The sequence below is a fragment of the Tachysurus fulvidraco genome, chromosome 3, assembly GCF_022655615.1.
Source record: "Tachysurus fulvidraco isolate hzauxx_2018 chromosome 3, HZAU_PFXX_2.0, whole genome shotgun sequence".
Taxonomy (NCBI): domain Eukaryota; kingdom Metazoa; phylum Chordata; class Actinopteri; order Siluriformes; family Bagridae; genus Tachysurus; species Tachysurus fulvidraco.
Genome location: NC_062520.1, coordinates 3,987,628 through 4,013,421, shown reverse-complemented (window position 1 = coordinate 4,013,421; position 25,794 = coordinate 3,987,628). Strand labels below are relative to the sequence as shown.

Here is a 25,794-nt window from a genome sequence, read left to right as displayed (position 1 = left end):
CTACAAGAAAAACCTTACCTAGTCCCTTGTGGTCTTATGACCATATTGCTCAAATCCCTGGAAAACTGAGGCCGTGGACAATGAGCCTCATCGGGAAACTGTGCTCGATGATCACCGGGGATAGGTCCAGGAAATCTTTGACCTCCATGCATTATTGGAGCTCTCACAGTTCCAGGATACGGTGGTGGAGGACGACCTAAAAATATGTCGCTTGATTGTACAGAATCCTCCTGTGACCAGTGCAAAGGAGTACCGGGTGTAGGAGCACCAGTAGCCTCTTGAAGTCCTTTCTCCTGCCTGATTGCACTCTTTTGCTGCTGCTGTTTTAGGATCAGCTGGCGTAATCTCTGACGCTAAGGACAGAGAGAAAAAAAACATACATTAAGAAAAAAAAAAACAGAAATTAGCATCCTAGAACTAAATATTTTTTTTTATTCATAAGATTTAACCTGTTTAGCTTTTTCCTCTGTTTCCCCTAGTGGTGGTTGCATTGGGTTTTGAGCATCAGAAGAGCCACTTGAAGTTGAAGTCAGCCTTTCACCTGACTGTGGACATGAGGCCATAGGTACTTGCTCAAAGGGGTCATGTATAGGGGTTTGATTAGCATTAGTCTGCGGCAAGGAGAAGGATTCCTCTGAAATGCTTAGATGTTTGGGCGTTTGATAACCTGGGCCAGCTGGATGAGCAAATGGATCTGTAATCCTGTTTTGAGCCTGATGGCTAAACGGATCAGAGGTATGAAATATAGGGCTTGGCCTTGGGGTTCCAGGAGGTTGAGCAAATGGGTCAGTGAGAACTGGTCTTGGTGTTCCAGGTGGATGATCATACGGATCTGATTTAATTGGCCGCGTTGTTCCAGCAACCTGTGGGTATGCTTCTGGATTTTTCTGATTACCTGGGGATTTAGAGTATCTTTCTCCTGCCGCTGGCCTTGGAGTACCAGGCATTTGGGCATATGGATCCATAGTGTGAGATGGCGACTGTCTGCAGCTAGATGACGATGACTGAGCAAACTGTTCTACAGGATGTGGTGTAGAAGAAGGCACTGAAAATAGATCAGAATGTGCCCTCGGAGTTCCTGGAGGCTGGGCACAGGGTTCATGAGGTCGAGGAGTACCAGGAGGCTGAGAATAAGGATCAGCTATTTGTGAAGAATACTCTGGCCTAGGTGTAGATGGTGCCTGTGCATAAGGATCCCTTTGAGTATGCCTGATCATCGGCATAGGTTGTGCAAAGTGACCTCCTGAAGCCTGACGCATCATTCTGCCATCAGCACTGAAAGCATCTCCCTGTGATGGATAAAGAGTTAGAGGTTGATGAACTAATGGATCGGTTTGCTGACCGTGTGCAAAGCCATCTGCTGATACACGTCTCATGCTCAGCTGTCCTGCACTGAAGGAGTCTTGAGGAGGATGTGAGGGGGGCATGGGAGTTTTAAAAAGTGGTACAGAGCCAGATTCACTGCTTCCAGGAATGGGTGTAAGTAGCGGCCTTGAATATGGGTCAGAGGGCAAAACACGTGGAGGTGTTCGCTGGTACGTCTCTGTTCTCTGGTTTGGCCTATTGAAATCTCCAGATGAAGTATTAGCCGGTATGTATCTACCCTGTTGTTGCTGAAGATGCTGCTGCTGTTCTGAAGCAGATCCAGGCCTCAGGGGACCAAGGGGTTTCACAAATGTGTCAGCTGGCCTGGGTGTGTCTGGTGGCTTGGAATAAATGTCAACATTCGCAGATGTTGGTGAACCAAAGGTCTCGTGAGCTGGAGAGGGCCTGCCCCTTTCCTGCATGTCAGATATCGAGCCTCTATGAGGGGTACTCGATCCCGATGGTGGAGGTCGAGGTGTACCCACCATTTTAGCATACGGATCCCAAGGGGAAGATGGACGGGAGCCTGAGGAACCTGGAGAAAACATCTGAGGAGACTGAGGCTGAGATGATGACCCTTGAAAGTACTGGGTATCCTGTGTGGGTGTTTTTGCCGCTGATGATGGAGGTGGCAGTTGAGGACGCAAAAACACGTCGTCTGAAGATGAACTTGACGTGGGTGTCCCAGGAAGCTGGGGCCTTACAAAGGTATCCTTGATTGTCGTCGGCTGTAGAGGGGATGTGTTACCTCCGTTGCTGGGCTGAGGTGTCATAGGACTTTTATTCCCACTACTTTGGGTATCTCCACTTGACTGGCCACTGAGTTGTTGCTGTTGCTGAAGTTGCTGCTGTTCATTTTTAACCTGCTCAAGCTTCTGAGTGGCTTCGATCTTCGCCTGCTGTTTGCTCTTTTGTCTCATTTGCTGCCATGAAAGCAGAAAGCAAATGAAACATAAACATTGATAAAGCAATTAGAATTAATTTATGTTTATCTAATGCAAAAAAAAAAAGCTCTTTCCCCTCATTCCCTAAATAGGTTTTGAACATTTCAAAATGATTTGTTAAAACATGCAGGGAAAATGTTAATGTGTATAACTATAACGATGACAAATCTTTTTTTAAGGCCAATACCTATGCTTCGGGTTAAGGGAAAAACAAACCAGTATAAAAAAAATAATAAAAAAAAAGATTTTCCCTCTACAACTCAACCTTCTGCATTGTTTCCTGCATCTTGTAAATTTGTCTTTATAGCTTCTTGGCAGATGAATGCCAAAACTGTGCCTCGCTTTGGGATCTTACCAGAGATTTTTTTCCACATCCTGCAGCTATAGATGCTTGGTTGGAATGTCCAAATAGGACGTCTTTATTTGTCGATTTTATGGCTTTGCTTTTTGGGACCTTTTCCTGCTGCTTCTTAAGGGGTCCCAACATCTGATTTAACTCTCCCTTTTAAATGCAAATTAAGAATTAGTAGACTGTATGGCAATTCCAAATGTAAAGAAAGAAATAGCCACTTAACCATGCATTTACATAATATTTCACTACAGGCCTTGTTGGCTTTACAGAATATACCAATCATGCACAGTTGAGGTAACCCTGCAGAAAACTTTTAAAATAGGGGAAATTTCCATGCTATGATTGTTTTTTTTTTTTGTAGCACTCGGTACTTCAGAATTTAATTATAGGCTTATTACACAGATAGCATGTTAATATAAAACAGTAACCAATTTTGATCTCTTGCTGATTAAAAAAAAAACATTTAATCTCTCTCTGACTGCTGTCTGTATTCAATTGACCTAAACATGAACTTTGTTCTAAATCCACGTGACGACGTCTCTCGTCCCGATCTTTAGTGACATGGTGACTTAATGATGTTAGTCAAACGGCAAATCCAAATGAAGTCAATTAAGGTTAGCGTGATGAAAGCTGATCAAAATTCATAAAGCCAGAGCCTCGATCATTGGGTAAGAAACCCAGCTTAGCACTATATCGTTAAAAAAAAAAAAAGACAAGAAAACAAAAGAGACCTCAGGGCTGTCAATCACCTGTCTGAATTTCCACTCTTGCTCATGTTCGGACTCCTTTTGTTTGAGGGGGTCTTTGAAGAGCTGCTCGGTGTCCACGGACATGCTTGGGTCAAAATGGTCAGGAGCCTGCTGCTGTTGCTGTCTCTTCAGTGTGTCATTAGACAGTTGGACCTTATTTATGCGCAGGGCTGCTCGATTATCCCGAGCCATTTGCTAGAATGGGTAAAAAGAACATAAAAAAAAAAAAAAAAACCCAAAACTGCACTTTCTTTCAAGGTTCACACACAAAGATAAATCAAATCCAAACACTAAAACAACGCTAACTCTTACCACATATGGTGCTCTTTCCTGAGAACTAGCTTTTCTCCACAGCTTTGCAATTTGCTTTACCCTAGTTGACCAATCTATGGATAAAATTCAAACAATTAGTTTCTACACATGCTCAACACCCAGGCAGGCATTGTAGGGAAGAAGTTACGCACCCGGAAATTCTTCTTTCAGGTTGGGAAAATTGACGTTAGTGTAGAGGACGGGTGCCACCGTGGCCATCTCTCCGAGGGTCTCTTCTTTCTCCCACTTCAGTGTACTCCTCTGGGCGTTGGACATGACATCTGTTTCTGGTTCTGCAGGAGGAGCTGGACCAGGCATAGGGACAGCAGCACTCCAGGGACCCACCATATCACTCCCCATCTGACTGAACTTCTTCTCCCTATAGAGATTCACCCAATCCACGAAAAAAAAATCCTTCAGAATGAACTTTTACTGTCGGAAGGCCGGCCTTCACTGCGGTCTCTCAAAAGATAAAGATATGTCGGTTCTATGTACGGAACAACACACGACTGTTACAGAAAAAAAAAATTACCCAACCTTCTGATTTGAGATTTCCGCGACAGTGTGCTAGAACTTCTCTTACCTCATACTATCAGGAAAAGGCATCTGGTGAACGGGAGAGAACGTGCCAGTAATCCCGGCTCCGGGCATCATGGGATTTGTGGGAAAGACCGGATTTTGACCCATCATACCGTTCATAACAGGCATGCGAGGGAACATAGCATGATCGCCTGAAACTGAAACCAAGAGTTTTTATGCTACGAGAAATCCTATGCCTATTTTCCACCGAGGCAGTTTGAGTGCTGGTTTGGAGCCAGAGCCTAATTTAGAACCAGTTCTTTCTGTTTCGACAGCCAAAGCACCAGCTAGACTTAAGAACCGCTTGCGTCAGGAGCTGGGGGCGGGGCTACTGTTAGCGCGTTTGATAATGTACCTTAAGTATACTAATGTTTAATACACTTTTACTTTACCGCGATATGATACATTATCAGTACACATGATAGTAGGTAGCTACATGCTAAGGCTAACTTTTTTCTGTGTTAATGATAAAATAATGTTATGTACTTTATCGATTACAACCTCCGTTTATACAGATTACATGGAGCCGCACGAATACGTTTTATTCGCCGCGTTTGGATGCTAATGTAGGTTCACAAAGCCATGAGCATTAACAGTAAAGCAACATCTGCCATTGTGTTTGCCACTGCTGCGCTAACGACGCTGTGTAACGTGACACGTAATCAGTGACGTCACACTCGGCGCTGTGATGCTCTCTAGCTGGTGGAAAGGCAAACCGGTTCTTAGAAGGTTCGCCAGTGGAACTAACTTTGAACCAGCACCAGCGCTAGCTCTGAACCAGCACCCGGTTCTTTTTGGTGGAAAAGAGACATTAGTCACGCGTATAATAATAGTGTAGCATTTCAGTGATTTTTTTTTTTATTATTAAAGGCATACAATGTTTAAGTAGGTAGTGATACAAGATACCTGGTGTTTGTTGTGGCACTGTCATGACTGGCACGTTAGAGATGGTGTTGGGAGGCTGTGCTAGCTGAGATGACTGGTTGGTGCTTGGGCTCAACACTGCTGTAAACAAGTCTTCCACATCTTTCCCTTCTAGTTCTAGATAAAGACAGGGGTTCTAGTTAACGTTCGAGGCCACCGATATGGATCTAGTTCTAATAATGATAATGTTACATACATGACTGCTAATTAGGGTTGCAGCAAAGGGGAGGGAAGTTTCCGGTAAATTTTCCATGGGAACTTAATCTGGGCAATTTTGGAAATATTCCAAATTGGAAACTTTACAGGAATTTATGGAAAAAATACAGGAATTTATGGGAATTATTTGGAAATATAGGGAAATTTATATAAACTCTATCGTATCAAACATAAATAAACATTTTGTTTGGTCATAAGCAGACATGCACGCAAGGTAATGCAAATTTTAAAAATGACGTCTTGACCGATTTAATTGTAAGTAGAACTTTAACTGATTCTTTCATTGAGTAACACAAAAGCATAATAAATATTATTAAGCTTGTAATAAACATAATAAACTTAATAACTGTAATAAACATATTTCCCGATGATTGCCGTAAAATGAAAGCATCCCCCAAACTTTGCCCTTTTTAAAAAGAAAAGTCTCAATCAAAATGTAAGATATAGCATTTTTTATCAAGCTTATTAGGTCTCTGCTTCTGTGGTAGTGACGGCCTGGAAAATGGAGGTGAATTCCCCTCTAAGTGATATATGGAGGATTTTTTTTTATTATTTCAGGGGGGAGTGAGTGTGTGTGTGTGTGTGTGTGTGTGTGTGGGGGGGGGGGGGGGGGGTCATCAAATTATCTGTGAATGTGGTAACACCGCTAATATACTGCTTATTAAGAGTTAGTAAGGTAGTTATTAAGTTTTCAGTTAGTTTAGGTATTGGGTACAGTTAAGAATGTAGAATAAGGTCATGCGGAATAAGGCATTAATATGTGCTTAATAAGTACTAATAAATAGCCAATATTCTATTAATATTCATGCTAATAAGCAATTAGTTAAATGAGCCTAAAATAAAGTGTTACTGTGGATGTTAGGGAAGAACACAAGTACATACAGGGGTTTTGGCCTCAATGGCCCTCCAGTAAGCAGTGTGCTGTGTGCAAGTGGCCGAGGAACGTAGGGTACAGATTCAACTTAAATTGCATTAAATCTTGTTGTTTTAAACAAAATTATGCTGCAAGATTTTTTTTAAACTACATTTAAGTTTCTCGTTATAGGCAACTCTGCATTTTTTAAAATTCCCAGTTTATTCCCATTAATTCCCATGGAAAGGTTCCAGCCTTGAAAATTCCTGGAATTTTGCAACCCTACTGCTAATCCTTGACCAACATTTCGTAGTATATTCTGGTCATGTGACCCACTATTGATCAAGCACAATATATATGGCCTTACTACCAAAAGTCCTTCAGTAACAGTTAACACAGTTAAAACTTAACACACATTCAGTATGTAAGGGTGCTTTCACACCTGCCTTGTTTAGTTCGGTTGAATCGTACCAGAGTTCGATCGCTCATTTGTTGCGGTTCGTTTGGGCAGGTGAGAATGCAGCAATCGAACTCTGGTGCGCACCAAAAGCGGACCAAACGAGCGTACCGAGACCTCCTTGAAGAGGTGGTCTCGGTACGCTTTCAAACGAACTCTGGTACGGTTCGTTTGTGGTGAGAACACGGTCCGAGATCGAACAGACCTAACTGCAAAAAGTATTGCGCATTTTGGACTAAACCAGCTGCCGTAGTGGGTCGTTGGCGATATTTTCAGGAGATGAGCATGTCACAGTTTCGCAATAGTAATGCTCGCCGCCTCCTGACGTGTCTCGCGATGCGTCTTCGCCGTTTGCAGTGCATTAAAATTTTCAAGCCGCATCCGCGATCCATTCGGAAAATTACGACTTTGCATAGAACGCTGTATACGAGCGATGTAGTAGATTACAACCACGGACATAATCGCAGCGTGCGGTCGTCTCTCCATGGTGTACTGTATGATGTATTCTCCTGTATTTTCCTCTTTTTGTTTACTTCCGGAGTTTCGTTGAAATTTCCCGCACGTTTATTCTGACCGATCGAGAAGCGGTTTAGGAAATACGCTCAAATACATGTGGCCAATGAGTGATGTGGATGTTATCACATGACTGCATTTTGGTTCGTTTCAACTGGTGCGGAACAGAACGATCAGTGTGGTGTGAAAAGGAACCAAAAACTGATAAAAAAAAGCTACAATGGGTCATTTTTTGCTTTTGGTTCGGACCAAATGAACCGAACTCTAGGTGTGAAAGCACCCTAAGGCAGTATTAAGATATTTCAGTAGTATACTAACAATTAGACATACAAACCTGGAATCTGGAGCTTGCTGAGAATAGAACCTAAAACAAACAAACCCAAACATCAGATTACAAGGAAATTTATTCAACATTGAGCCAAACCCAGTTCAGCTTTCTAAGACAGATTTGCTTTAAACAAAAACAGTAACCGAATTCCTCCAACTACGAGTAGAGGGTTGAACTCGTCGGAGAAACGAGACGAAAGGCGGAAGTGCGATTAATGACCGGGAATTGTTGATTTATGGCGTAAATCAGAAAGCACTGTGGAGTCAGAGACTACAGCTGTGTTGACATTCTTCTTCTTCTTTCAGCTTTTCCCTTCAGGGGTTGCCACGGCGAATCGTCTCTCTCCACCTATCCCTATCTTCTGCATCCTCAACACTTTCACCCACTAGCTTCATATCCTCATTAATTACATCCATATACCTCCTCTTTGGCCTTCCTCTTTGCCTCCTGCCTGGCAGCTCCATGTCCAACATTCTCCTACCGATATACTCACTCTTCCTCCTCTGAACATGTCCAAACCGTCTTAATCTGTCCTCCTAACTTTGTCCCCCAAACATCTAACATGAGCTGTCCCTCTGATGATGGATAAAGTGACATGGTAATGTGCAGAATGTGTATTGTTTAGGAACGTAGCTATTAGCAGAAAATCTATAACTTCGAGGCAGCAAAACAAACCAGTGAAGGTTCCCAGATCACATTTAATTAGGTTTGCATACTAATCAGATATCCTCACCATCAGTCACCATCTTGTCCAGTTCAGGGCTGAGGATCACATCCAGAGGTTCTTCCTGAAGTTGTCGAGGTCCCCGAGCAGGAACAGGATGAGTTGGGCCTGATGGGTCATCAGAAATGGCCCCAATATCCAAACCAGCTGGGCCAAGAAAGGGCATTGGGTTCTCATTAGATTCATACAGAGACAAGGACATTTCCTGAGCATTCAAACCCGAGAGAAAAGTACAACGTTGGGGGGAAAAAAATAAAAAAAAACGTAGAGCTGTCAAACTAGGAAGGCAAAAATCAGCGTTGACAACCAATTTATTTTCTACCGCGTCTGAGCGCTCAGACAGAAAAATAGAACGGGGAAAAGAAAAGAGCGTGAGGACCAATCTTTCTTGTCATGGTGAAATAATTTTTTCTACACGCTTATGTTTCTTTCCCCTCTCTCTTCCCTCCCCCTTAACTCAATTTTCTGTGAATAACAGGAACCTAATTTGTGTTGCCTGCCAACCAAGTGTGGGGAGAAAAAACAGGAAAAAAAATAATAAAATAGGATCCTGCCGTACCGAAAGAAACGAGGATGTAATCAATAAAGAATAACGTGCAATCGCGGTGATTAATCCTGAAAGGGAAGGACATTGGGTTCAGCAAATCTCGGTGAGATTATATTACGTTACTGATCTAAAAACTTTGTATATCGAGGAGAAGAAAAAAAACAAAACCAACAAAACAAACAAAAAAAAAACTCTGTATAGCAAAAATTTAAATAAATAAATAAATAAATAACTCTGAATTCTCTCTTCCAATGTTAAGCTTCATCTTCACACTTTACACAAAGGTTGTTTTTTTTTAAGACCCATTTGTTCCCACATTTGATCCTTATCGTTTCCCATATTTGGTAAAGTATGAAAGATGATCCCTTGGTGGTCCACTTCCTTTTCAGGATGGACCGGTGTGTCCCATTATTTCCTATCTCAAGCCCGATGATGACGACGGGGAAAGTGTCATGTTCGTTGGAGGAGCCGGAACATCTTACTCGTATATAAAACCAGACTTTCGCAGGACTGGAGCTCTGTAATTAGTTCACCTTAGTGGAGCAAGTGCTGTGCCTGAGAACATTGTGAAAAACTCCTCGTTTGAACGCGTCCCTGCACGACGACACGGCGTGCGTCCGCAAAAAAAAAAAAGCCGCAAACTTAAGCCGAGGACCGGTGTCGCGAGTAAAAACTTGAGACGTTTCTCTCCTCGTCGATCTACTCGTCGAGGTCGTTACTCCAACAACGAGCTTGTCCTCGTCAGCTAATGGTATTACCTGTGTGTACAGTAGCTCCACACTTTTAACGCGCTTAATATTCAGAGAGCGATTAATTACGAAGCCGTCATCGTAAGAGCAGGCGTCACTTAGTTAATCTACCTTCGCCGCGTCTCGCTAAAACGAACACGGAGACGTGACGAGGTGAGACTCGTCCGACCCCCGACGTCAATCTACTTCTCACATCAGCTTCAGAGCCAGAGTAGAGCTGCATGCAATTTCATTTCCTAAGTGGTTAGTGTGTATTAAAAAAAGAAAAGAAAGAAAGCCAGAACACACAAAGAGTGTGAGTGAATGTGTGTATTTGTATATAAAAGGGTAGAGGAGAGGCATGCAGAGCTGGAGAGATCCAGGAAGTGAAAAAAGGGCGTGCTGAGTGACCTCGGGGTTAGGAAACAGGACAGCGCTACTCTTACAGCCGAAGCTGCTCTACACACGTCCAAGCTCTTACCGAACGGAGAAGGGGAGCTGTCCACCTGGAAAGGGCATAAATCAAGACCTACAGGAACCCAAACCAGATAAAACCAAAGCGTTAAAATCAAAATAAAGCACGGCAAAGCAAAAAAAAAGATGATGAACAGAATGAAAGAAAAACAAGAACAATGCAATGAAGCCAAACGGGAAAAAAAAAGGTGATAAAATGTGTGAACAACATGTGAAGGAAACTTAAAGCTGCCAGAAGGTTTTGATCTTTCCATCAAAAGGATCTGGGTTAGTTAGAAAAAAAAAGGGACAGGGACAGGGCCAGGAGGCTGAGTCGAGGACTACGCTCGAGGGTGATGGTCTACCTGAATCGTGGCCTGCGTCCGACAGCATCCCGAGGAGATCGTCGTCTGAATGGAGAACCAACTCGGTTAAAGGATCCTGTGCACTGGCTGAAGATTGAGAAAATAGGGGTTTCTGAGCCAGTAGCTTACAATAACACAGACCTCGTAAACCTGGGAGAACTGCATAAGACATGTTTTTATGAATATTAGGGGTGGACGATACACTCTGGGTAGGATTCGATTCAGTTCGCCATACCGATTCCGGATTCGATTCAGTTCGCCATACCGATTCCGGATTCGATTCAGTTCACCATACTGATTCCGGATTCGATTCAGTTCGCCATACTGATTCCGGATTCGATTCAGTTCACCATACTGATTCCAGATTCGATTCAGTTCGCCATACTGATTCCGGATTCGATTCAATGAACCGTTTTAATTCCACTTGATTCACAACACTGACTGTACGATTCGATTCTAACCACAATGCCGATTTCAGGTACGATTAAGTTCATGATACCGATTCCCAATTTTATACGATTTACGATAATGATTACCGATTTGATTTGATTCGATTCACGATACCGACTCACGATTCGTTTAGCGGAGTATACGAACACCGTTTTATTTATGAAAGATTATGACTAAAAAGGGATTTCTGGATTATAAACTACGTGAAACGATGTGCATGTTTGTCTGTATAGACCAGAGGTCGGCGACCTTAAACACCCAGAGAGCCATTTGGAGCCGTTTCCCACAGAAAAAATACCACAGGGAGCCACAAAACCCCTTTTTGACATCTAAAATGAAGAGAACGCCGCATATCGTTTTTTACCTTTATGGAAAGTATAGAAAAAACTGTAGTGTGTTCATTCATGAAATCAATGACCTGCTACCGAGTAAACGGCATTTTATTTCTGCAGGCAAACAAAACTATTTTAAACAGTTCGAACTAACCTTAACAAAAGAGACGCTGGGTTGAAGGTTACTTTCACATAAAACGTTCAATGGCTAATCGAGTCTTCTCCGTATTCATGACCAGGGCTCTCAAGTTTGGAAGACAGACAAGCGTGACATCTCCAACCCCCCCCCCCCCCACCTCAATTTTTTTCATTGGTTGTTGCGTTAAATCTTACCCACATACAATAGTGCTATTTTCTGATTGGCTGTTGTGTAGCCTCTATTTTTGATTGGCTGATAAGTGTCAGGCTTGTCTAAGAACTCTAGGGGAGATGCGCTTGGTTCCTGCCTGTTTCCATAGAGACAGCGGTGCGGACTGATACGTTTTGGACGCTGCAGTTTTTTAAATATATGATAAATAGTCAAAAAGTTTTTCTGCGTGAGAAATACGATGTGTGGCGGGAGAACAAGAGAAAAGACCGACATGAGGGACTGTCACTCTCACTGCGTGACACTTGACATCCCTGCATGACATCAAAATTTTAACTTGCCGCTGCAGCGAACCAAAAATGCGTCTGCTTCTGGGTCGGATTTCGCAAGTTATGGCGGTTATGACGCGTATTTTGAGCGACAAAAAAAATTAAACACAGGTTTATTTTAATGTTACAAGAGCATCATAATCTTAGAACTCAGAATTAAATTTTTTTTAAAAAAAAAACTAACTCCGGAGCCCTGGGTTGTGACCCCTGGTATAAACAAACAAACAAACAAAAACAATTTAAAACTGATAGAAACAGGTTTAATTGTTTAACAAAACATACTAGAGGTTGATAATAGTTCTATAAAAAAAGAACATGATCACGTGACCGGCGTGCTTTCTGTTTGTTGTCACGCACGTTTCTTTGACGTAGGCCACGCCCAGATGTATCGTTACACCCCTACTGTAAGTAAAACTAAACACAAAGTAAAATAAAGTGACAATGATAAACGAAACAATGTTAAATCGAATGAAATCGAATCTGTAAACTGAAAGCAGCTCGAAATGATCCGAACCAGACGACTCTCGTGATTAAGATTAGACGAATCGTTTGGACATGAGATTTAACAAAAAAGTGAAGGAAATGAAGTGTTACAGATAAACGAATAACTCCGGACTTTACACCGTGTGATGTCTAACCGTCTTTCACCGGTGCGGTGTTTAGATCAGACTCGACGGGACGTTTGGTTTGTTTTACTGGATCGTCATGGTGTAATCAGGTACGGCGTGAGGATGACACGGTGACATGACACAGTGTAAAACCCAGATCAAATAAAAGTTAAAGGTTAAATAAAGATAAAGTGTAAAATAAATACAGACAGATAGTTAAAGAATAGCCTCGGGTTCTTCGTGTCCGTGTATCTCCCAGGACAAACAAACAGATCTAAAAGTGCACGAACAAAGCTTTTAAAATCCAGCCCTTTGATTAGATGAGCTTTTATCCTTTCCAAAGTGGCCAGACGGGGGAACTCTGGGAACTGGGATGAGAGCTGGTAAATTGGGTTTTAAGTGCAGTGTAGGCCTGGCTAGCACCGAGGGCTCTGAGATGAGTGCTGGGCTGTGGGGCAGGATTTAAATGAAGCATGACAGAACTGAGGATGAGGAGGCACAGTGGACAATGAGTTGACTGAAAGGAGCCTCTTCTTGAAATGCCTTCAAGAACGTACTTGTTAAGGATCAAAGAGGACGCAGAAAGAGAGAGAGAAAAAAAAAGGTCTAACGCTGCGTCATTTTTCTTGCCCTTCGGCGAAAACACAAACAAACGCGCGCCCTCGTGCACTTGTGCTCGGAGATAAAGTGGTGTGCTTTAGTGTTACACGGGGTTGTGGGAGAAAGAAGAGAAATATGGAGTGATAAAGCATATTATCCTTTCCTACAGACTTCAGAGAAAACCCACAGCAGGAAAACGGGATCTGATGTGGCGGCGTTTGGGCAGGAAAGACGTAGCGTTTCTCAAATTAGGGAGGACAATTTCACAAGGAATGTAACACACCAGGGTGATCGAGTGTGATGGATAAAAGGGAGAAATTAGATAATATATACACATATATGTGTGTGTTTCTGTTTATCTTTCCCCATCTATGTACATTAATATGTGTGTGTGTGTGTGTGTGTGTGTATGTTTATCTTTCCATCTATGTACATTAATATGTGTGTGTGTGTATGTTTATCTTTCCATCTATGTACATTAATATATATATATGTGTGTGTGTGTGTGTGTGTGTGTGTATGTTTATCTTTCCATCTATGTACATTGATATATATATATATATATATGTGTGTGTGTGTGTGTGTGTGTACATGTTTATCTTTCCATCTATGTACATTAATATATATATGTGTGTGTGTGTGTGTGTGTGTGTGTGTGTGTTTATCTTTCCATCTATGTACATTAATATATATATGTGTGTGTGTGTGTGTGTGTGTGTGTGTATGTTTATCTTTCCATCTATGTACATTGATATATATATATGTGTGTGTGTGTGTACATGTTTATCTTTCCATCTATGTACATTAATATATGTGTGTGCGTGTGTATCTTTCCATCTATGTACATAAATGTGTGTGTGTGTGTGTGTATATGTTTATCTTTCCATCTATGTACATTAATATATATATATGTGTGTGTGTGTGTGTGTATATGTTTATCTTTCCATCTATGTACATTAATATATATGTGTGTGTGTGTGTGTGTGTGTGTGTGTGTGTGTGTGTATATGTTTATTTTTCCATCTATGTACATTAATGTGTGTGTGTGTATGTGTGTGTGTGTGTGTGTGTATATGTTTTTCTTTCCACCTATGTACATTGATATATATATATATGTATGTGTGTGTGTGTGTGTGTGTGTGTGGGTATGTGTGTGAACATACGCAGAGTCCCAGCTTTTCCGGATATGGGAGTGGCCGCGGCACTGAGGAGTGGATCTGAAGAGGGATCCAGGAAGCTGGAGTTGGCGCTCGGTGGTTTGCTGTCTCTGTGTGTCACCTCCTCCTCTATTGGCCCCGTCTCCAAAGCCTGCTTACTCTGTTTACTCTTATCCAAGAGTTCCTTCCCAAAGAAAGCCTCCTGGAAGATGGCAGCAAACACACACACACACACACACACACACACACACACACGCACACACACGCACATGCACACACACGCACATGCACACACACAGAGTTGTTGACAGAGAAACTGACATCTCTATAGAACTCAGTCTGAACCTAGCACATGTGTGAAGCATGGTGGTGGGAGTACAGTGCTGTAGGGAACAGGTAACGGTCAGGGATTCTGTAAACTCAAACCAAGCTGGGATATAAAGCCTGAAGGGCGTAGATCAAAAGCAGAAACAGTGCGGCGTAAATCGTACGGAAACGACGTCATTAGTGGCGTCGTACAAAACACCCGAGCAGGATCGACTGAAAGCGGATTGAAAATGACAGAAAAATAATGAGAATTTAAAACGATGAAAGGATGAAAGTCTAATTAAAAACAGTCGATTACAAAAATACACTGTAAATATTTGTCTTTTAACAACACACGTTTTATTAAAGGGAGAATAGAATGGAAGGGGGGGGGGCATAGAAGCCTTTATTATCGCCACATATACATTACAGCACAGTGGAATTCTTTTCTTCCCATACCCCAACTGACGAGGTTGGGGTCAGAGTGCAGGGGTAGCTATGATACAGCGCCCCTGGAGCAGAGAGGGCTGTGCCGGGCCTTGAACCCAGATCCTCCGATCGACAACCCAGAGCCTTAACCAGTTGAGCCAATACTGCCCCAACAAACAATGACATCACCTCATTGTGTCTTTTTATATTTACAGGAGAAGTAAATATAATTTACACAATAACAGTCACGTGATCATCATGTGGACGCTTCATGCCACTGTCCAGTCCATGACTACATCATTTCTTTTAGAAGATATAACAGCATAATAAGAGTCCCTTAAAGGAACACCGTCTGTTTATTTTTTAACTCTCACGCCGAACCGGCCACTCTCATCCCGAAGCCTAATAAAAAAGGGAGATAAGAGCGTAAAGACGAGCTCTCTGGCTAAGTAACCTCGTAGCACTTCGCCATATCCGACAGATCTCGACTATCAATCTGACTCTGCTCCCCGCTGCGCTAAAACATTAAAAGCCTAATGCGCTGGGATTTAAATAATTGATTAAAGTCATGTCTCTGGTGAGGAACTTTAAGTTTAATTTGAGGCTTACTGAACAAGAAGAGCCCAAAATGACAGCTGGTGCACTTAATGCATGGCCGGCTTGCCAGCACTGATCACTGAGCACTGAGCATGAGCATCCTTTTGAAAGCAGACGTGTTCACACTGACGAGTAGAGATCTGTTCACGTTACTGCCAAAGCCAAGTCCTACTCCGCAGGGGCGTGTAGCATTTTTTTTTTTTTTAAATATAAAATAAATAAATAAATAAACATGAATAGCTTTCTTTCTTTTCTTCTTTTTTTTTTGCTTCAACTTCGTGTCTTTGGCGGAGAAATAAATCGTCGGATCTACGGGTCAAATAAAAATATTTAACGACGATTTTTGATTTTGCAGTGAAGCGTGGTGACGGTAGTACGATGCTGAACAGCTTGTCATTGGTGTGAACTTCAATCGCAGATGTTTTGGTTACGTGTAACATCGGGATCTTAAGATGATAAGATATTCGGCCGTCGTGGTTTAACATAACCTTCACGATCAGACGTGTGGCCGATGAGCAGAAAGGGGCGTGTCTCGTCGATATGGGCGGAGAGAGTGTTCAGTGCGCATGTGTGACGTTAGCAGAACGCGGTTTTAACATCGACATGGAGGATAAAAACAAAGAAAGAAAGAGAAGAAAGACTTACGATAAGGACAAGAAGTAGGACGTGTTAATATAGGATCAGCTTTCCAGCGCTGGAGAGAACTGAAGGAGCAGGAAGTTGGCCACATATTCACAGGTTGGAGTTTCCCGAGTCAATAACTCCTGAGCTAAACGCTGTTACTACACAAATAACACCTCTTTTCTATCGTAGTAATGTAGAGAGGCAGCTACAACCGCGTTTTGTGTAGTAACAGCGTTTAGCTCAGGAGTTATCGACTCGGGAAACTCCGACCTGTGAATATGTGGCCGACTTTACTTAAGACGCCGAGGCGCTTTTTTCCTTCTCGATAGGTGAGTAACGTTGGTTTTGCTTTGTTACACAGAACTAATATATGTCTTTGTCCTTTACATCATTATGCTTGTGTGGCATTTTTGCTTGTTTGTTTATCTACAATCGTATTGTTCTTCCCTTCAGCTATGATAAAGACACGTTTCTTTCCGTTAGTCGCCTGGGTTATGTATGCATGTGTGGGCGGAGCTATCGATACAGGGGTGGGACCCATTTGGGTTAGGGGCGTGTTTGTTTTGGTGATTTTATATGTCAACATTGGCTTTCAAACATCGGAGACCCCACCTTTAATGAAAATTACACAAAGAACGGAACCCAGGACCAGAGCTTTGGACAGGACATGAAAATTAATGAAGTTGTGGCGACGTACCTGGAGGTATGAAGGAAACGCCTCCTCCAGTTTGGTTTTCTTCTTCCTGTACCTCTTCTTGACCTTTTCTAAGGGTTCAGCCGCAGGCGGCGTCTCGTCTACAGGGGTGTCCGGTTCGTTCCAGCCTGGTCGACGAGAGGAGGAGCAAGGTGTGACCCAAACATAGAAGATACAGATATTTATTTGACATCTGTTACCCTGACCACACCTTCCTGTGTGTTTTTGAGTAAAAATAAAAAAAAACAAAACAAAACACACACACACACACAAAAAGACAAACACCTGAAACCAGTCCAAAAATTGTATCCGATGTTAAAAGGAGACAAACTTCTCAGTGTGTGTGTGGTGTGCACATGCTTATTTCTTGCCAGATATATTTCCTGTATGCGGGACTGGTTCTGTACATCAGTGACCTACTGACACCCCTTTTTCCTTTGTTTGCAGAAATGTATCAGATTTTATTCCAAATAATCCGAGATATCGGCCATGAATATTTTTACACTATGCCAAAATAAATGACCACCAGCAACCTCGATTCTTCTACCTGCACCCTTGTTCCAACTGTAACCCACATACTGGATGTAAAAACTAAAACGAACATCGGCGACCCTGCTCCCGAGGGCCGAAATGAAATTTCGACTTGAACATCGACCGTACCTTCGTCTTTCCCGGCAGGGTTTTCTAAGAGTGATCCGGTGGAATCCTTCCTACTCAGGCATCGCTTGGTTTTGCCTTGCCCAGTCTTGCTCCTCTGGCGAACCATAAACCCACCAATACCTGGAGAAAAAGGAAGTAATAGGAGGGGATAAAAAAAAAAACCCAAACCAAAACAAAACAAAATTCCAATAATAAACTCTAAACTGTTTAACAGGTTCAGTCAGGAATTCCTAACGCAGGACACCGAAAGTGACATGCTGACATTAATCTGTATTATTCAGGCTGACGCACGAGCTGTAGCCTGGCAGCAGGGAGATACATCTTGGCTCTTGGCTTTGCTCTGCACTCCAGGAACTATTTCAGGTGAGCCTATTTTGAGCGAGTCGGTCTGGCACGGTCCTCTTCGCCCCTACATCCTCTGAGACACCGATGAGAACTAGTGCGAACTAGTATCCTGCTTATGAATGAGGGAAAAGATTCAGCTGCGGGTCTCTTATTATCCACACGATAACATTTATGCCGTATATACAGGCTGATCGTTTTGTTGATGCTTTTTATGCTAACTAACAGGGTACAACAAAGTGGCTGAAGAATAAAGATCATGCTTAAGGACCCGACCGTGCTACAACAGCCACAGACGAGCTCATAATTACAACAAGCCCAAAGCCTTAACCACAGAACCATTCCGTCACCTAGAAAAAAAATAAATCAAATTCCCCAGAATTCTTCATGTGCTTTCTGCTGTCCTGCAGCTATGGCGGGTTTAAAGATATAAATGAAAAGCCTCTGACTAATGTCTGAAACTCAACACCAACACACTACCGATCCCTCATAACGCCTCTGAATCTATTGACCGGGCAGAAACGCAGCTGAGAAAAAGCTCGATTAGTGAAAAGTGGTGTTACATGTAGTAACTATTTCTTTATTTCTCATTAAACACAAAGGAAACAGATGTCGCGTTGACGCCGGAGAGATAGCCGTTTGTTAGAAAGGTTTCGCGGCTATTTCACAGACACATAGCCGGATTAGCGCGACCGATTGTCTCGTCATTTCAAAGGCGATAGCTCAAAGGTTTGGAATATTTTATATATATATATATTTTTTTTTACTGAAGGTTGTATGTTTGAATCCTGGAACCACAAGCTGTCAAGTGCAAACCCTGAGCACTCATCGCTCTACACGACTAGCTATTATCTAAACTTAGCTGGAAAATACAAAGTGACGTGACATACGGCTAAGTTCGGTGACCCATACTCAGAATTCGTTCTCTGCATTTAACCCATCCAAAGTGCACACACACACCGTGAAAACACACACACACCCGGAGCAGTGGGCAGCCATTTATGCTGCGGTGCCCGGGGAGCAGATGGGGGGGTCGGTGCCTTGCTCAAGGGCACCTCAATCGTGGTATTGCCGGCCCGAGGCTCGAACCCACAACCTTAGGGGTAGGAGTCAAACTCTCTAACCATCTGATGCTATCCAAATGTAGCCGACTCACTTACTTCAGGGCAACAAAACAATCCATGATAAAGCGCCACTAACAATAATAATCAAATCACAGTGACACAGATGTCAGCGGCCACGAGTCGAGGTGGAAAACTTGTGCAGTGCTTCCTGTGCGGAGCTTAAGTCACGACTCTCTACCAAAGACCAGAGCAAGACTCGACCGGTGCGGGTTCCAGGGCAGATAGCGCTTTCCTCCGTGTCTTCATCCGCCCCTGTGGTGTAGTATTAGCATTAGTGTGCAGGAACAAAATGGTAAAGCTCTCAAAGTTAGTAGGGAAGAGCCAGCGTCTAAGGTCTTCCAAGGTATCGTTCCTTACCCACGAACTTAGTTAAGATTTCATCAGGATCTTTTTATATTTTTTTTACATTTCTGTCCCATATTCTCCCAATTCAGTCACAGCTTGTTGGATGGAAACCAACAAGCAAGCGCTAATGACAAGCTTCCTCCGAGACTCCTGCTGTCATTTCCTGCACCTTCTATTACAAGCTCTATTAGACCAGATGCCCAAAATGAACAAGCGTCAGTTTGATTGACAGGTGAAAGAGTAAGAGCATCCATCCCATCCCCAAACCCCACAGCTAATCATGTTTACTCTATTTAGCTTTCTGCTACATGTAGCAATGCAGTCATCGAGCTCAGAGAACGTTTCGTACACAGTGTACGACATCGAGCTAATGAACGCGACCCCGGGACGTAACAGGAAGCGACGGTCATCGACAATACAGTCGTTTGCTAGGTTTCGTCGATCGGTTCTACGCTAACTATTACAATAGAAGCTTAAATATGATAAAGTCAACAAACCCAGAAACAAACCAAGTCAATAAGGTTTATGTGCAGAATGTCAGAATTTAATGAGGGAACATCTGCACTGAAATCAGGCACAAGGAAAATCAATAACAGCCTTTTCTTTATACGCAGGCAAGCGAACGTAATTGGGGGGAAATTAGCATAATCCTTAGACCAATGATTAGTACGATGTTCCAAAAGATTTGACAAACAGAACTGTGGACAGAACAGAACTGTTGCTGCTTGCTTATGGAAGTAAAATGCAACTTGAGCTACTGCTAGCAAAACCGAAACGAGACGTTTAAGCTAGCATCTGTTAGCATCTGTTCTCATGAAACGGGGATTATATTCGATTTCTACATAACCAATGATGTCCACAAGGATGAGTCAAATAACTACCTTTAATTTCATTTATTTATCACGTTGTCTATTGCAAATAGGTTTTTCACTAAACCTTATCTGGTGTAAGGAAGCAGTAGAAGGAGCTATTGAGATACACGTGTACACCTTTTCCACCAGAGCTAGTGTTGGTGCCACTAGCAAACCTTCTAAGAACCGGTTTGCCTTTCCATCGGTCAGAGAGCCGTCGCAGAGCCGAGTGTGATGTCACTGTATACGTGTCACGTGTCCCAGCAACGTTAGCGCAGCAGTGACAAACACAAACACAACAACAACGGTGGATGTTGCTTTGCTGTAAATGCTCATGGCTTTGTGAACCTACATTAGCATCCAAACGCGGCGAATCTGACGTGTACGTGCGGCTCCGTGTAATCTGTATAAACGGAGGTTGTGATCGAGAAAGTACATAACGTTATTTTATCATTAAAAAAATTAGCCTTAGCATGTAGCTACCTACTATCATGTGTGCTGATAATGTATCATATCGCGGTAAAGTAAAAGTGTATTAAACATTAGCATACTTTATACATTATCAAATGCGCTAACAGTAGCCCCGCCCACAGCTCCTGACGCAAGCGGTTCTTAAGTCTAGACCAGCAACGTTTTGGTGCTACTTAAGAACCACTTTTCCTGGTTCAGAGCCGGTGCTTTGGAGGTCGAAACAGAAAGAACTGGTTCTAAATTAGGCTCCGAACCTGCACTCAAACTGCCTCTGTGGTAAAAGGGGTAATGGATTTGTTTGGGAATCAACAATAGTTCTCTGTGACATATGTGAATCGGTTTAAAATCGACTGCAAAGCCTTCCACTACCCTACGAGTGTGACCTCATCACAACACTCAGTCAGCTGAAGCTCTCCGAGTTTAAAAGGACTATCCTGTGCTTGTGATGTCACCAAACAAGTGAAAATGTTTTTTTTTTTTTTTTTACAAAAGATCTCAAGTTGAATCACAAGTTTTGAAAGAAGCGAGCATTTTTTTTGGTTGCAACAATCACAATAAAGCTCCTGGACAGTTTTATTAACAGAGCATCGGCCTGGGCTTCACGTCCTTACGTCTCTGTAGAACCTCCGGCGAACAGACGCTGCTTAAAGGAGAAAAATGTACAGAAGTGAAAAATTTTTTTACTTCCACTTAAGAAGCACGTCGTATTTAAATTGAGCTATACTGCTCCGAGGACTTTAAAAAAAAAAAAAAAAACTAAAAAAAAAAACGATAAGCTCTCTTAAGAGATTACTTTTTTATTTCCTATAGCTCAGAGTAAGGAGTTCTTTGAGAAGTGCTGCTTAGCCACGAGCTCTGTGGGATGGTATTTAAGAGTGGGATTGTGCAGCCACATCATTTCACACTCCAGTGGAGCTGTCCTTTCTGATAAGTGAACTTCTCCTTCCTTTTCTCTCCTACACTCTTTCTTTGACTCCCCTCTCTCTCTCTCTACATTTTCCTTGTTCTGTTTCCTCACCTGGCCTGTAGGGTTTCCTCTTCCTCTTTTTGATCCCATCGAGACCTTCAGAGTTTTTCTGTTCTTCATCGTTGGGTTCACGCTCAGGGCTCGAGTCTGACTTCCCGTCACAGTCCATCAGATCCCCCTCTGCACAGAGCAATGAACAATCTCACTTAGCAGGTTATTGTATTACACACACACACACACACACACACATACACGCACGCACACACACAAAACTCTATCGACGTTTCCTGACCCTCAGCCTACAGGTTCGAGCTAAGAGCGAGGCGATATTTCAATCCTGCACCTCCCACGTGTGAGAGCACCTGCTTCCTCCAGCTGACTTTTCTCCATCTACAATATATAATATCCTGTACGATATACACTACACATCTAGTATATATATATAATATATAATATCCTGTACAATATACACTACACATCTAGTATATATATAATATCCTGTACAATATACACTACACATCTAGTATATATAATATCCTGTACAATATACACTACACATCTAATATATATAATATATAATATTCTGTACAATATACACTACACATCTAGTATATATAATATATAATATTCTGTACAATATACACTACACATCCAGTATATATAATATATAATATCCTGTACAATATACACTACACATCCAGTATATATAATATATAATATTCTGTACAATATACACTACACATCCAGTATATATAATATATAATATCCTGTACAATATACACTACACATCTAGTATATATATATAATATCCTGTACAATATACACTACACATCCAGTATATATAATATATAATATCCTGTACAATATACACTACACATCCAGTATATATAATATATAATATCCTGTACAATATACACTACACATCCAGTATATATAATATATAATATCCTGTACAATATACACTACACATCCAGTATATATAATATATAATATCCTGTACAATATACACTACACATCCAGTATATATAATATATAATATCCTGAGATAATTCCTTATCACCTAGTCGACTCGTCTGGGCCCCAAAACATTAACATGATTACAGAGAACAGAAATTACAAACTATACACCTCAAACTGGAAAATCTCCAAAAGTTAAGTTTTCTTCTGACCAGGAAATGTTTAGCACATACACACACACAAACACTCACACACACACTCACACATACACACTTTCTCACACACACACACACACACACACACACACACACACACACACACACACACACACACACACACACACACACAAACACTCACACACACACTCACACATACACACTTTCTCACACACACACACACACACACACGCACACACGCACACACACGCACACACACGCACACACACGCACACACACGCACACACACACACGCACACGCACACACACACACACACACACACACGCACACACACACGCACACACTTTTACACACTCTCTCTCTCTCTCTTTCACACACACAACCTTTGCTGTCGTCCATGTCTCCCTCTCTGGAGAACTCAGACTGTGGATCTCCTGGAGCCTGAAGCACGGCCACGCTGTTCTGGTTGATGATCCTGAGTCTGAGTTTGGGTTTTGCCCGCCGTCGCCGTCCAGAGGGAACAGACAGACTCTGCAGCTGGCACAGACCCGATTCAGTCAGACACACGCCGTCCTGTGTGTACGTCTTCTGGAAGTCTGACAGGGAGAACGACAGCACACATTTATCCTCATTCTCAGCTCTTTATATTCCAGATGTCCAAATATACCCCAGAGCGGTCACTTCATGACCAGGACCGGCTTTAGATAGTCAAATGCTAGTTACGTGGGCTAGCCGTTACACCCGCTAGTCACGTGGGCTAGCCGTTACACCCGCTAGTCACGTGGGCTAGCCGTTACACCCGCTAGTCACGTGTGTGTGTGTGAGTGTTTGTTTTTGATGTGTGTGAGTGAATTTACCATATTCCTTGATTCTAGGCGGAGGCTGTATGACCACTGGAGGCTCGACACTGCTGCTGCTCTCCGTGAGCATTGCAACAGGACCACCTGACACACACACACACATTAGTATTTCCTCCACATTCATTAGTTTTGGCTTCTTTTACACACACAATGCCGTTTGGCTCCATGACGGACTCGACACATCCGCCTAAAGCCACCGTGTTATAAAGGAGAACAGGTTGGAATCAAATTTCACATTTAAGCCATCTGCTATTTTAATATATTAAATTTGGCCTGAGATGTCGACGCGTCCTTCTGCCGCTCGAATGCTGCTTTGGCTCCTGTCAGGTTCTGTGGATTATCTGCTAACCGAGACGGCCAAACCTGAGGGCTCGTCTGGTGCGTAGTTTATCTCCAGCCCTTAATGACGGAGCACTCACTGGTCCTCTGGTGCTGAAGCTCCTTCATCTCACATGTACTCAAGTAACCTGCTGCTTATTATTAATATCTATTATAATCTGGGCTGCCAACTCTCACGCATCCAGTGTGAGACACACGCAATTGACCCAAATCTCACGCTCCCACGCCACACCCCCGTATTCTCACGCCACGCCCCCGAATTCCCACGCCACGCCCCCGTATTCTCACGCCACGCCCCCGTATTCTCACGCCACGCCCCCGTATTCTCACGACAGCCACACCCCCGTATTCTCACGCCAGCCACACCCCCGTATTCTCACGCCAGCCACACCCCCGTATTCTCACGCCAGCCACACCCCCGTATTCTCAAGCCAGCCACACCCCCATATTCTCAAGCCAGCCACGCCCCCATATTCTCGCACCACACCCCCATATTCTCACGCCACACCTCCATATTCTCACACCACACCCTCATATTCTCACGCCACACCTCTATATTCACACCACACCCACATAATCTCACACCACACCCCCATATTCTCATGCCACACCCCCATATTCTCACGCCACACCTCCATATTGTCACACCACACCCTCGTAATCTCACGCCACGCCCCCATATTCTCACGCCACGCCCCCATATTCTCACGCCACGCCCCCATATTCTCACGCCACGCCCCCATATGCTCACGCCACGCCCCCATATGCTCACGCCACACCCCCATATGCTCACGCCACACCCCCATATGCTCACCCCACACCCCAATATTCTCACTCCACACCCCCATATTCTCACGCCACACCCCCATATTCTCACGCCACACCCCCATATTCTCACGCCACACCCCCATATTCTCACGCCACACCCCCATATTCTCACGCCGACTCGTGTGCAGCAGTGAGGAGAATAAAATTGCGCCGCAACTCAGTCCAGTTTAGGCTAGTAACTAATAGGCCTGTGCTGTTATATAGTTTATACAGAATTAAGTTAGCATTAGCAGAGTTGTTTGTTTTGCAGCACTGAGCAGTTATTTTTATTTTACATAACTATCATAAAAAACAGTACAAACAAGACTGCCAACTCTCACGCATTCAGTTAAAACTAAATGTGATGTAAATCTCCCAAGAAATTCTGTACAGATAATAAATACTTTAACAATCGATATATACTTATTACACTTCTGCTAATGCAAGAATTTTGTGTTTGTATTTTTTTCCCCACACCAAGCCACGCCCCTCCACAAGCCACTCCCCCATAACTAAAGCCACACCCCCTGGAGGAGAATTACACAGTCAGACGCTCTTACGCTGTATAATTACATCATAATAAAAAACATTAATAACTTTTTTTAAACAAAAATAACTTTTCTGCTCCATTAATAACGTCGGAGCAAACGGAAATCTCCCGAGAGCTCGTAGGACGTACCCTGGTTTGGGAGCGTCAGCATTCTGCACATCGTACAGTCTAAGCCGTCGTCCGCCGCGCTCTCCACCTCTTCGTCCGTGTTCAGACCCTGACATAATGCGTGCATCCACCTGAGGAGCAAGCAAAAGTAAGTACACCCCGGTCTGAACTCCCGATACGGCACTCGGGCAAAAAAAAGTTGAACGTAAAGGAATATACGTACTTTTAATAATGAAAAAGATATTCATAAAAATATTTATTCTGCATACATCATACATTTACATTTCAGCTCTAAGCTAAAAAAAAAAAAAAAAAAAAGAAAAGAAAAAAGAACTTTATATATAAATCTATATTTATACAGTGGTGTGAAAAAGTGCTGGCACCCCTTGCTGAT

General features: G+C 42.8%; 1 protein-coding gene across 10 annotated transcripts in view; it reads right to left on the bottom strand.

Annotated features, from left to right (window-relative positions):
* Positions 1 to 25,794, bottom strand: part of kmt2ca (lysine (K)-specific methyltransferase 2Ca) — a 157,555-nt gene that overhangs the window by 27,852 nt on the left and 103,909 nt on the right. For 6 of the 10 annotated variants that reach the window (XM_047811175.1, XM_047811172.1, XM_047811170.1 and 3 more), the window contains 19 exons: positions 25,422 to 25,531; positions 23,594 to 23,680; positions 23,120 to 23,332; positions 21,654 to 21,782; positions 17,503 to 17,622; positions 16,846 to 16,970; positions 14,199 to 14,394; positions 10,410 to 10,496; positions 10,073 to 10,120; positions 8,326 to 8,463; positions 7,599 to 7,628; positions 5,208 to 5,342; positions 4,306 to 4,459; positions 3,875 to 4,101; positions 3,723 to 3,796; positions 3,411 to 3,605; positions 2,665 to 2,811; positions 450 to 2,288; positions 19 to 353 (listed from right to left, as the gene is read on the bottom strand). In XM_047811175.1, coding sequence (XP_047667131.1) covers positions 19 to 353; positions 450 to 2,288; positions 2,665 to 2,811; positions 3,411 to 3,605; positions 3,723 to 3,796; positions 3,875 to 4,101; positions 4,306 to 4,459; positions 5,208 to 5,342; positions 7,599 to 7,628; positions 8,326 to 8,463; positions 10,073 to 10,120; positions 10,410 to 10,496; positions 14,199 to 14,394; positions 16,846 to 16,970; positions 17,503 to 17,622; positions 21,654 to 21,782; positions 23,120 to 23,332; positions 23,594 to 23,680; positions 25,422 to 25,531 — 4,389 coding nt within the window. The remainder of the gene's footprint in view (positions 1 to 18; positions 354 to 449; positions 2,289 to 2,664; positions 2,812 to 3,410; positions 3,606 to 3,722; positions 3,797 to 3,874; positions 4,102 to 4,305; positions 4,460 to 5,207; positions 5,343 to 7,598; positions 7,629 to 8,325; positions 8,464 to 10,072; positions 10,121 to 10,409; positions 10,497 to 14,198; positions 14,395 to 16,845; positions 16,971 to 17,502; positions 17,623 to 21,653; positions 21,783 to 23,119; positions 23,333 to 23,593; positions 23,681 to 25,421; positions 25,532 to 25,794) is intronic. The other 4 variants (XM_047811176.1, XM_047811173.1, XM_047811174.1 and 1 more) reach the window with 4 other exon arrangements.